Source organism: Erinaceus europaeus, chromosome 9, assembly GCF_950295315.1.
Source record: "Erinaceus europaeus chromosome 9, mEriEur2.1, whole genome shotgun sequence".
Classification (NCBI taxonomy): Eukaryota; Metazoa; Chordata; class Mammalia; order Eulipotyphla; family Erinaceidae; genus Erinaceus; species Erinaceus europaeus.
This window is the reverse complement of record NC_080170.1, coordinates 118,135,980-118,149,151: the sequence shown is the minus strand read 5'-3', so window position 1 is coordinate 118,149,151 and position 13,172 is coordinate 118,135,980. Positions and strand designations below refer to the sequence as shown.

Here is a 13,172-nt window from a genome sequence, read left to right as displayed (position 1 = left end):
CATGCTCTAGAAAGAATGTCTTTGGGGCTTACAAGTACAAAGTAATTAGCAGGTGCAATATTTTCATAGCAAACTGTGTTCATAGGTCTGGTATGTTATGGATCGATCTTTGTGTGTATGTTTAATCAGAGCACTGTTCAGCTCTGGCTTATGGTGGTGCTGGGGATTGAACCTGGGACCTGAATGCCTCAGACATGAAAGTCTTTTTTTTTTTTTTTTTTTTTTTTGGTGCCAGAACCATTAGGTTACCTCCTATATCTTTCCTTTTTAAAATGAAGCAATTGGTTCATTGATTTTTTTTTTTTTCTACCTTCAGGGTTATTGCTAGGGCTCAGTGCCTGCACTATGAATCCACTGCTCCTAGAGTCTATTTTTTTCCCCTTTTGTTGCTCTTGTTGTTTATCATTGTTATTATTGTTGTCTTTGCTGTCGTCATCATTGTTGGATAGGACAGAGAGGAATCGAGAGAGAAGACAGAGAGGGAGAGAGAAAGATAGAGACCTGCAGACCTGCTTCACTGTTTGTGAAATGACTCTCTGCAGGTGGGGAGCTGGGGGCCTCAAACTGGGATCCTTGCACTGGTCCTTGCTCTTTGCACCATGTGCGCTTAACCCTCTGCGCTACCTACCGCCTGGCCCCGTGATTTTTCTTTTTTTTTAATAATAGAGACCACAACATTGCTCCAGCATAAGACATGGCAAATTCTGTGCTCAACCGTTGAGCCACCTCCGTAGAGATTGAATTTGCATTTCTGTTTCATGCTCTTGGCTTCAAACTTGAGCATTCAGTTTTTAATGTCCAGTTAGTCTTGCTCATTTGCTCCCTGTTTCCACATTCATGAGCCATAAAGTTGGCTACGTCTCTTATAAAATTACCCTGTGTCCCATGTCCCAAGGAAAGCTCCTGCAATATTTGGCAAACCTTCAGCTACTCTCAAGGCAAACAGTATGCCTCGTACAATTATTAGGCATGCTTATTTGCCTCTAAACGGTCTTTCTCTGCTTTAGCACAGCGATTGACCCTGGTGTCTCTTTTTTATTGGTGATTTGGAACATGTGTGCTCAACCAGGTGCTCCACCACTGGGCCCCCCATCTTTATTGGTGATTTGTGCCTCAAAAGTGGCTTGTATGTGAATTTTGCCAGAAACCCTAAGGTATAGGTGCAGTGTCTTATTTTGCAACTGTGGGTTGTAAATGATCTAATTTATAGGTCTCTTTGAAGCTGGCTTATAAATAGGGACATTTATTTGTATAATAAACTGCAAACTCCTCAACCAGGAATTTTGCCTGCCTTGAGAACTAAAGACAGAGAGACTTTAAAGTTTGAAAACAAAGCCATCTTTGTGATAGGCCATTCCATCCTCACCCTCTGCTTTCATTTCCTTCTTTTTAAAGAAAATTAATATATATATATATATATATATATGTATATAATTTATTTACTAGAAAGGTAGGAGGGGAGAGAGACAGAGACAGAGAACCAGACAGCACTGGTACTTGTGTTGCCAGGGATCGAACTCAGGGCTGCATGCTTGAGAGTCTAATGCATTACCCATTGTGCCACCTCCTGGGCCACTCACTCTTTGTTTTCTGACCTTGAAATCAGCTTTTGAGCCTCAGGCATGAGAGTCTGTTTACATAACCATTATGCTGTCTCCCCCACACTTGAAATCAACTTTGAAACCATCACCACAAAACCTTGTCTTGATAAAATCAAGCCAGCATGTGTCCTGTGAGGGAATACATTCCAGTGAACCTGAGAGGTGGAACATGAATGTTCTAGTTTTTGATCCCGGTTGAGGCTTTCTGAAAGTGGTCCTGCATTTGAGGTGAATTGATGGGCACAAGAGGAGAGTTTGCTCTTAAGACCTCTTGTGACTTACAATGATTTCTACTTTTCACAAGTCCTTCACTCGTGACTTGCAACATACTGCCAGACTCAGGGGGAAAAATGTAGCACTGCATTGATTGTCAGATATGACAAGGCTTAGAAGCTGTTTTAAAATAGGACTGATCCTCTCTCATCATACTACTTTTAGAAAACATTTTATTTATGTACATATTTATTAGATTGGGAAAGAGAAATTGAGAAGAGAAGATAGAGATGGAGAGAGACAGAGAGACACCTGCAGCCCTGCTTCACCACTTGTGAAGCTTTCCCCCCTGCAGGTGGGGACCAGGAGCTTGAACCTGGGTCTTTGTGCATTGTAATGTGTGTGCTTAGTCAGATGTGCCACAGCCCGGCCCCCTTCATCAGACCACTTTTGCTTTACTATCTAGGAGGCACTTTGAGGGCCTAAGAGAGAGGAACCCCATTCTTTTCCCGGGGACTACTTCTGGTCACTCGACAATAAAGTATGCCCTCACAGACAGAAGACAAAGGCTTGCCACTTTGCATTACTGCCCTGATGAATATCCCCTTGGAGTCTTGAGCTCAATAGAGTCCGACATTTGCCAAAACAACTAATCACTTCATTGAAATCGTTGAGCCCAGTGAACTGGGCAGCTATAAAGGGACAATTCTTTAGTCCCTTGTTCTTTTTGATCGTCTAGAAGGAGAGAGTTCAGCAACTGGACTCTCATATCCCTTGAACTTCTGAGCACTTTATCTTCTTCCAAATCCAAGAACTGAATGGATTTCCTCTGGTCTGATGCTGTTCAGTCTTTTTCAATCTTTTTTGGCCTCCTGGGTTATTGTTGGGGCTTGGTGCAGGCACTACAAATCCACTGCTCCTGGTGACTTTTTTTTTTTGGCCTCCAGGGTAATCGCTGGAGCTCAGTGCCTGCACTATGAATCCACTGAATCCTCCAGGAGGAGGCCCTTTTCCCCATTTTGTTGCCCTTGTTGTTGTTGTTATTGTTGCCATTGCTGCTGCTGTTGTTGTTGTTGGATAGGACAGAGAGAAATTGAAAGAGGAGGGGGAGGCAGAGGGGGGAGATAGACACCTGCAGACCTGCTTCATTGCTCGTGGGGAGCTGCAGGTGAGTAGCAGGGTGTGTGGAGGGTGGGGATGCTCAAATTGGATCCTTGCCTGACTCCTTGTGCGTTGTAGTATGTGTGCTTAATCAGGTGCATCACTGCTCAGCCCCTCTCCTTTCCAGTCTTCACTCCAAAACCCGGAGCAGGCTGTTGTCAACATGCAAGCAGACCTACTAGAAGCATTCCGTAATTCTCCTCCCTGCTTCTATGCCTTTAGATGCCGAAGCCAATACGGTGTGTGAAATTGTCCACGTGAAATCGGAGTCCGAAGGGAGGCCAGAAAGAGTCTTCCACCTGTGTTGCAGGTGAGCCTGGGGCTGTGAAGTGTGCCCTCTGCAGTCCAGAGCCCAGGGACAAGGCAGGGCATGGCGTCCTCCGACTGACTGTGGTTCAACAGTGCCATCTCTGGGTCGTGACACAGAAGAGGTGTCATGTGCAGTGGTAGGGATCCATCAAACCCGAGGCCCAACCCATTCAGCTCCATTCAGCTCCTCTGTCGTGTTTTCTCTGCTACATGAGTGAAATGGTTCAACCCTAATGAAATAACAGACGGCGGATAAACTTAACTTCATCTGACTTCTGATACTCACCTGATTCGTGTTACAGCTTTCGGCAAGGTTGTGGGAATGTTCACATATATATCTCGTGATCACACAAGGATTCTCTTACTCACATTTAGTAGATTCACAGGGTACGATCGCTATATTAAGATTTTGCTCTGGTGTTTGGGTATGTGGGTTATCTAATAGATGCCACTCTGGTATATTCATATTTGGCTTGAAATGGGATCTATATTGACTTTAAACATGATTTCTCTTCAGTCATATTTTAATCAAAGTGTCTCTGTAGTTTTGTCAATAGTTTTTCAGTATTTTTCTCTCTCTCTTTTTTCTTTTTAGTATCTTTATTTACTTATTGGGTAGAGACAGCCAGAAATTGGGAAGGGAGACAGAGATAGAGAGAGAGACACACACAGAGACATCTGCAGCCCTGCTTCAGCACTCATGAAGCTTTCCCCCTGCTGGTGGGGACCAGGGGCTTGTACCCCGGGTCCTTGCACACCGTAGTGTGCAAACTTGTATGTTCTTAACCAGGTGCGCCACCATCTGGCCCCTTTCAGCATTTCTCATCATAACGGTATGCTATGGATTTAATGGATTCCTCTTTCTTCCCCCATACACATTCAAAACAATGATGTTATGACTAGTGCTGACATTTATAGTGCTGTTCCTTGGGTAAGAAGGTGGATTTAGGGAGACCGGCGGTAGCGCAGCAGTTTTAAGCGCACATGGCGCAAAGCGCAAGGACCCGCATAAGGATCCCGGTTCGAGCCCCTAGCTTCTCCCCTGCAGGGGAGTCGCTTCACAGGCGGTGAAGCAGGTCTGCAGGTGTCTATCTTTCTCTCCCCCTCTCTGTCTTCCCCTCCTCTCTCCATTTCTCTCTGTCCTATCCAACAACGACAGCATCAATAACAATAATAACTATAACAACAACAACAAAAAAAAACAAGGGCAACAAAAGGGAAAATAAATAAATAAAATAAAATAAATTTTAAAAAAAGAAGTGGATTTACCATGTATGAAGTATGCTCAGATCCTTCCCTGCACTCTCTCTCTTGTTCATCTTTCTGTTATTCTATTTTACAAATGAGGAACCACAGCTAATAGAGGGAACTTGGTCTGGAACCTTAGAGCTATAAACAGAGTTAAAACTTGAGTAGATTTGAATTCAAAACCTGTTATTTTTTTTTTCCTTCTTCTCTCATTAAAATTTTTTTTTAATTTAAAATTTTTATTTGTTTGCTCGAGACAGCCAGAGGGAAGGGGGTGATAGAGAGGGAGAGAGACAGAGAGACACCTGCAGCCCTGCTTCACCACTCGCAGAGCTTTCCCCCACAGGTAGGGACTGAGGGCTTGAACCCTGGTCCTTGCACATTTTAATGTGAGTGCTCAACCAGGTGTGTCACCACCCAGTCCCTTCTTTTCTTTTAAAAAATTTTTTTTTTGCCTCCAGGGTTATCACTGGGACTTGGTGCCTGCACTACTGAATCCACTGTTTCTGGAGGCTCTCCTCTCTCCATTGACAGCACAAAGAGAAACTGAGAGAGGAGAGGGGGAGAGAAAGGTAGACAGACACCTGCAGACTTGCTTCACCACGTCCGAAGTGACGCCCTGCCGGGGCTTAAACTGGGATCCTTGCTGTGGACCTTGCGTTTCGCACGATGTGCGCTTAACCTGGTGTATTACTGCCCAACCCTCCCTTTCCTTTCCTCTTTTCTCCCCTCCCTTGTTGTCCCCTCCCCTTCCCTCCCCTGTTGTCCCCTCCCCTCCTGTCCCCTCCCCTCCTCTCTTGTCCCCTCCTCTCCTGTCCCCTCCCCTCCCCTCCCTTCCCTTTTCCTTTTTTTTCCCTTCTACTTGCCACCAGGGTTATCACTGGGGCTTGGTGCCTGCATGACAAATTCACTGCTCCAGGCGGCCATTATCTCCCCCCCCCCCCCCCCCCCGCGGCCATTATTCCCCCCCCACCCCCCGTTACTCATATATATTAACACGTTTACACGTTTGGATGAAAGGCTCTTGCCTTAAGTACCAAGAGCTGAATGTGGCAGTTTCTCAATGCAAAGTGTATCTGTCCATCACTTGATTCACTGCTGATGGGGTATTCTGCCCACCCCCAAATTTGATTGCAGGCGTTGATTCACCAAGCATAAAAGGAAGAGTATGTTCTTTACCCGAAGTGATGGAAACAGGGAGGGGACTGGGGTGGTGGCCTCATCTTTAACCTTTTAATTTTTTTTTTTTTTTTTAGGATATCTGTTTGATTGCACCTGGTGACCACAGGTACCAATTATTTCCTAACATGTACACGTCTTCTTGTATTTTTTTTTCAAAGCTCCCCAGAGAACCGGAAGGAATTTCTGAAGGCTGTGCATTCAATCCTGCGTGATAAGCACAGAAGACAGCTCCTCAAAACAGAAAGCCTGCCCTCGTCCCAGCAGTATGTCCCTTTTGGAGGAAAACGGTTATGTGCACTCAAAGGGGCCAGGCCAGCCATGAGCAGGGCAGGTACTGTGAGGATTCAGATGTTCAAGATCCCCATCACCCCCACTCCACTCTAGAGCTCCAGGAAGCTTGACTTTCTCCTGGACCCAGAAAGGAGATACGGCCTTATGGTGGGAGGGATCTATAAAGGTTGGGGTCCAGTTCTTCCCTGGTGTGGAGTTCCTTGCCCTTCCACCTTTCCTAGTGGGCCCCTGCATACCCACTCCCTGTCTCCTCTTGCTTTTCCCTTTGCTGCCCTTCCCCTTTTGGCTGGTAAGCTTCTCTCTCCTTTGCTAAGCTGGGATGTGAGCGCGTTCCCTTTCTGCAGGGGCTGTCTTGGCCTGCTTGTAGAATGAGAGGAGTCACTGCTTTGCATGATAGCTGGCTTTGTCTAGCAAAAAAAAGGGGGGGGGATAAAGAAAGAAAAAGAAAAGCAGTGTGTCCTATCTCGGCAAGATCACAGCTTACCTTTCTGAGAACATAGTGACTTTGTAATCTGGAACTACAGCAATGCCTGTTCTTGGCTAGGAGTTCACACTGGGTAGACCAGATGACACATCCTATTTTTCAGCCTTGTTTTGGGCCTACAAGTTTTGGAGGGGTCGGGTGGGGAGGAAGGGGAGGCAGGGGAACCGCTAGTTGCTATAAAGAAAAAAAGGACTCTAGAGTCTAAATGGTCCAAAGGTGTATATATGTATATGTGTGTGTATACGTGTGTGTGTGTGTGTGTGTGTGTGTGTGTGTGTGTGTGTGTGTGTGTGTGTGTGTGTGTGTGTGTGATGTATACCATCAGTTTGAAAGCAAAAGGAGAGGAAGAAAAGGAAGGGAGGTGAGAAGGACAGTGCTTTTACCTACAGTAGCAATAACATCTATCTAGGAAGAAAGATCCCTTCAAAACACATAAGGATCAATTATATCAGGACATAAGATGTTTTATCACTCCTTTCTTAAGAGACAGCTCTAAATTCTGCTGGCAGTGTAAAGACTTGCTTTGCATTTCCTAAAAGGATTTCTTGTCCATATATAAAACTTTCCTATATGTTCTCTGAACATGTTCAGACTTGTAAAGAACTTTGAATGTTTGAGGTTTTTTGAAGGACATAACCTACATAGCTTGACATTGGAAATATTGTATTATTTAAGCATCTTAAATGTAAAAAAAAAACTTAGGGAGATAGTTATCTTGAATCTATTCCCCAATCAACTGAGAAGTGTTTATTACACACCCAGTATAGTGTACACACAGTTACTGACTTCTCCAAGATCTTTGGAGTGAAAGAGTCTTAAACATCCTTATCTGCCAGTTCTCAGGGAGTCCTCATGTCAGAAAGCTTTGCTGACCCTTTTCAGCTTATGGTAGAGAATTGTGCCTGGCAAGCTCACCCATTCCCCTTACTCTCCTAAAGATATTTAATCAGAACTGGGGATGTGCATCCCCAACCTTATGAAGCCCCACCTACCAGTGACCCGCTTCCCACTACTAACCAGTGAGTGTGATGTCAGAGCTGCTACATTCACTTTGCAACTGGGTGGGTGGTTTGTAGTCTAGAGAACTCTCGGAAGTTTTCCCACTGAGATCCTTTTAGGAAGAAAACATAACTTACTCACCACTTTTGTCATATGAGACCAAGAAGAAAGCCTTAATATGATGTAACCTTTTGGGGGCTTTTGCTGAGTGGGCCATTTGCTACCAGGTGGCTTATTTTTGAAGCTTCTCGCCGCTGTTAGAATCTTTAGAGTAGATGAGTTAACTTGCTCAGACTCTGGATAGTTGGTCTTTGACAGTGGACACTAGGAGATACTCAGATTATATAGACTGTTTCCTGGACCCAAAAAGCCTCACTCACCTAGTAGCCTTTTCTCATATTTTTTTGCCTCCAGGGTTATCGCTAGGGCTCAGTGCTGGGTTTATGAATTCTGTGCTCCTGGTGGCCATTTTTTTTTCCATTTTATTGGCAAGGACAGAGAAAAACTGAGGGGAGGGAGAGACAGAGGGAGAGAGACAGAGAGACATCTGCAAACCTGCTTCACCGCTCGGGAAGCTTCCTCCCTGCAGATCTTGAACCACAATCTGTGTGCAGGTCCTTGTGCACTTAACCCAGTGTGCCACCACTCAGGCAAAAACCCCTCCCCCCATATCATTTTAGTCAAGGGTAGATGCTTGCACTTCCTGTGACAGGAATACCCAGGAAGTCAGTTTCTGCTAGAGTGGGAATACTATGACCCTGGCTCAGTTGTCTAAAAGTACTAGGCATCTGCCTTTAACTGAACCACAAAATACATGTGTGCTCCAACATTGTCTTGGGAAAGCTTTCAGACATACGGAACAGTTGACAGAATTCTAGATGTCATATAGATGTTTATTTTTTAACAATCATATTCCTGTCCATCATCTGTTAGCCATCAACTCACCTTACTTGCACACATTTCAAAAATGTGGTCATGAGCACATACTAGCCTCTAATTACTCCATGGCTTTGAGTTAGAGCCAAGGTGGTTCCAATCTAGTCGTAGTAATCAAGCCAGCCTCCACTGTAGTGGTGTGGGGATAAAAATCAAACACATGGGAGTCAGGCTGTAGCGCAGCAGGTTAAGCACAGGTGGTGCAAAGCACAAGGACCGGCATAAGGATCCCGGTTTGAGCCCTGGCTCCCCACCTGCAGGGTAATCACTTCACAAGAGGTGAAGCAGGTCTGCAGGTATCTTTCTCTCCCCTCTCTGTCTTCCCCCTCCTCTCTCCATTTCTCTCTGTCCTATCCAACAACAATGACAATAATAATAGCTACAAGAATAAAACAACAAGGGCAGCAAAAGGGAATAAATAAAATAAATATTCAAAAAAATTTTTTAAAAATCAAACACATATTTATGCTTCTTCCCAGTGACAGATGGAGTTTCTTTCTGCTACTTTCTCTTACAACCCCCAGCCCCCATGTTTTCATTCCCTTCTTTGAGCCAGAGTGGTGTCTGTCTGTTCCCTGTTTTATGACAGTGGTGAAACAGAGGCTGTCCAGAACAGGAAGCAGTATAGGACGACCTTGTGTTCAAAGTCAAGGTCACAATGGGCAGCAGTGGAGAATGGTCATCTTCTGGGTGGTTTTCAGGACTTAACTTGGAGGAAAGTATCTACCTCTTGGTGTTTCATCTTTTTTCTCCTCTGTTGGAAAGCCCATGTTGCATTTCACTTGTTGTCTCTGATGCAACAGACCCTTCACGAGAAGAGAGAAGTGATGGTATTTCCACCAGAACTGTCTTCTCTCTCTCTCTGTGTGTGTGTGTGTGTGTGTGTGTGTGTGTGTGTGTGTGTGTGTGGTGAGAAGGTCTATGGACTTGACTGGGTGGTGTCACGTGCTTCTTATAATTCTGACTCCCTGTAGGGCAGTTGGCAGGGAGAAAGGAAGCCAACAATGGTTTTGTTTGTTTGTTTGTTTGATTTTTTTAATGGATAGTCATTTTATATAAATAGTACTTTGCTTCTCCCCTGCTTGGGTGTCATATTTTACTTATATCTCATTCCAATTGGACACCGATATTTCCGTTGTTTTGTCAAAAGAGAAATTGATGAAATCCAGGGTTAGGAGTGGTGGAGTCTTGTATTTTGCCTGGGAACCTCATCTAACTTGATGCATCTAAGTGTGTCTCTGGGTCTGTTCTGTCCTGCAAAGCTCTCTGGAAGGGATGCCCTCCCCCTAATCTCTGTGACCCTTCGAGAAAAACTGTGGGCTCCCAGAAGTCAATGCAACCTAGACCAGGACTTTTGCCTCCTGGATGCATCAGAGCTACCCAGAGTCTAGAAGCTTCCTTCACCCTTACCAAAGACCTGTTCTAGCTAGATCACTCTAGGGTGGCTTTGGGGGATTCTGGTCCAGTGTTCCTGATCAGAGCGAAGGGGTTAAATAGCCTCCAGAGAGTGGCTTGACCGAAATCAGCAGGGACTTGTGTTACCATCTGTGTACAATGAAGGGTCTGTGTGCCCTCCTTGGCCATCCACCAGTGGCCATGACATCCCCCCAGTCCAGACAGTTCTAGCTCTATGACAGAGAGAAGTTCCCCCCCCCCCCAAGTGACAGCAGGGCATCGGATGCTCAGGTTCGATCCGTCTTTCCCTCTCCTGTTATCCGCTCTTGAGTTTCTCCTCTCCTGTTCAAGAGCTTGGGGTTTGATTTCTTTATATTTTTGTGTGTGTGTGCAGTATCTGCCCCCAGCAAGTCTCTTGGGAGAAGGCGGCGCCGCCTGGCTCGCAACAGGTTTACCATTGATTCCGACGCCCTGTCGGCCAGCAGCCCAGAGAAGGAGGCCCAGCCGCCCCCGGCCGCCGGTGGGGACACGGACCGATGGGTGGAGGAACAGTTCGACCTGGCCCAGTACGAGGAGCAGGAGGACGTCAAGGAGACCGACATCCTCAGCGACGAGGATGAGTTCTGCGAGGCGGTCAAGGGCGCAGCGGTGGACAGAGAACTGCAGGCCAGGCTGCAGGCCGCCTCCCTGGGCCAGAGGGAGAGGGGCCGCCGGGCCCTGGACACTCATGCATCCCGGATGACGCAGCTCAAGAAGCAAGCCGCCTTGTCGGGCATCCTCGGGGGGCTGGAGAGTGCCAGTGAGGAGGTCATCTGGGTACGGAGGGAAGACTTTGCCTCCTCTCGGAAACTGAACACAGAGATCTGATGACCCCCCTCCCCATTCCTGGCCCTGACCACTGGGGTCACTGTTCACTTGGAGAGAGTGTGTGTGTGTAGATACCAGTCCAGTCGTCCCTTCCTGTCCTTTTAGGTCCCCCAGGTGGCACCATTGCCCATACCCTTTCTGGCAGCTGCTGTTCTGAAGCCATGTCACTACCCAACTTCAGCAGACAGCGCTGTGCCGAAAGACCCCGTCAGCTCGGTCCCCGCTCCCGGAGAAGACCAAACGGGCTTTCCTCATTATACAATACCAGTGGTTCAGGGCCTGAAGAATTAAAAGAAAGGAAAGAAGAAGAAGACAGAAGAAGAGGAAAGAGTTCTACAGTGCCAGAGATCAAATCACCCCAGGAGTTCTAATACATAGACAACAGATTTCATTAAAGGGATAGCACAAAAAACATAGATTAAATATAACCAAGGTCATTCTGTCTTCTGGGAGCTCACCAAGAACAAGCCGTTTTGTCGTTGGGAAATTACCTTCGACTGGAACAACTGTACAGGCAAGAGTGTCCTGATCCCTTTCCCTCTTTAATGTCTGAGAATATCTGTGTGTATTTCAAGAATGTGTGCAGAGAGGGTGGTGATAATTATGCTTCGATGATGAGCCCCCCCCCTTTTTTTTTTTAAACCTTTTCCTTCTTTTTACCCTTCCTTTCTTCCTCTTTTGTTTTCTTTTTAGTCCATGGCTGGTCTTACTCAGTGTGTCCGTGTTTGGAAGTTCTAGTTTTGCATAGAATTCTAAAGATGCCAAACTCTTTGAGGAGAGATCCAAATGTATCACTTGAAAAAGAAAAACAAAACAAAACAAAAAACACTATTTTTCTGTATTTTGCCAGAGATGTGGGTGGCTGGGGTGGGGTGGGGTGGGGTGGGGTGGGTGGGGTGGGGACAGATGAGAATTGTACAGTGTTGGCGTAACTCTTGAGTCCACAATGTTAGAGGATTTTGCCCTTTTTTTTTTTTTTTGCAATGAGAGTGTGGCATGGTGAATTTATATTTATATACGAGAGGCCAACAGATGCTCACACTTAGGAGAGAAACATTTTTTTTTCTAAGAAGTGGATTTTTGTTTGCTTGTTTGCTTATATTTGACTCTCTAGTTGAGATGGAGGCTTGGTTGAATTAAACAGGACATCCTGAGGGCCCAGTGTGTGTGTCTGTTGCCCAGGGTTGGGGAGGGGAGGCACCTTGTGGGGTTGCCATGGTGACCATTGTTTTCCCCTCCATCCAATTTGCATCTTCATCATGAGTGACCAGTCCCTTTCCCTAACTGCCCCTAACTCAACCTCTTGCCAAAACAACCTCTTCAGAAACATATCTTTTGTTCAAAACACCTTCTTCCTGCCAACAAAACAGGGTAAAGCATGCTTAAAAAAAAAAATAAAAAGAAGAACTGAACATTCTAAACAGAGTTCCAAATAGAAACAACAAAAAAGACAAAAGCACTTTCAACATTTTTTTTTTTAAAGAAAAGGTTTATAGCTTTCCTCCTGCTTCCCATTTCACAAATGTCCACTTCCTAAAAGGGTTTAAGTAAACTTTTTTTTTTTGGGTGGGGGCAGGGTGGGGAAAATATCTATTTGGTGTTTGACACATCAGTAGGTACTTTAAAGACCTGAATTTTATAGTAGCTGTAGGAATTATATTTTATAAAAATCAGTTATGACTTTATATTTCCAGACAATAGAGAGTTCAGAACATCACGCTCTTGAGGCCCTGCCTGCTTGCTTAATCCTGCTCTCTCTCCCCTTTTCTCCTCTCTTCCTTCCCTGTTGGGTTTCCAGGGCTTTGGAGCTTGATCTTTTGAAAGTTTTATTCTATTAAAAAATTTTTTGCTAAATCTTCTGATTTTCTTAAGAAAATTTAAAAAAAAATAAAGCTTTAGAATGGTTTCTATACCCTTTGTACCACTGCATTGTTCCATATCCTCTCCGGTTGGTTCCAGTGTGTCAGGATGGAAAAACAGGAAGCTTCCAGAAGCTTCTGAGAGTTGCGTCTCCCAAGCCCCAGTGCAATGGGTCTGTGTGAGAAGGCTGGGCAGTCCGGTGCTTGGAGAAGGTGCCATTATCTCTTGTACATAAGGTCATGACGTGTCTATGTCAAAAGTTCTTATATATTTCTTTTATAAGCTGAAAGAAGGTCTATTTTTATGTTTTTAGGTCTATGAATGGAACGTTGTAAATGCCTGTCCAACAATAAAAACATTGACAAGTGTCTAGCCTTGTCCTGTGTCTCTTTGGGTGGGAAGATGGGAATGACCTGATCTGTGTGTGGGAAAGAGTATGGGAGAAGAATCTAGTATTCTTGGGAATGTTTTTAAAAAATATATTTATTTGTTAATTAGATAGAGGTAGAGAGAAATTTAGAGAGGAGAGAGAGGTAGAGAGGGAAAGAGACAGAGAGGCACCTGCAGCTCTGCTTAACTACACCTGAAGCTTTCCCCCTGCAGGTGGGGACCAGGGGCTTGAACCT

General features: G+C 45.2%; 1 protein-coding gene and 1 long non-coding RNA gene across 8 annotated transcripts in view; one reads left to right on the top strand and one right to left on the bottom strand.

The window, feature by feature from the left end:
- The window catches only part of TIAM1 (TIAM Rac1 associated GEF 1), a 447,258-nt gene extending 434,342 nt beyond the window's left edge, over nt 1-12,916 (top strand). For 6 of the 7 annotated variants that reach the window (XM_060198601.1, XM_060198598.1, XM_060198600.1 and 3 more), the window contains 3 exons: nt 3,198-3,285; nt 5,873-6,045; nt 10,214-12,916. In XM_060198601.1, coding sequence (XP_060054584.1) covers nt 3,198-3,285; nt 5,873-6,045; nt 10,214-10,686 — 734 coding nt within the window. In that variant the 3' untranslated portion in view covers nt 10,687-12,916. The remainder of the gene's footprint in view (nt 1-3,197; nt 3,286-5,872; nt 6,046-10,213) is intronic. The other variant, XM_060198603.1, reaches the window with a different exon arrangement.
- The window catches only part of LOC132540491 (uncharacterized), a 493,968-nt gene that overhangs the window by 241,489 nt on the left and 239,307 nt on the right, over nt 1-13,172 (bottom strand). The window lies entirely within an intron of this gene.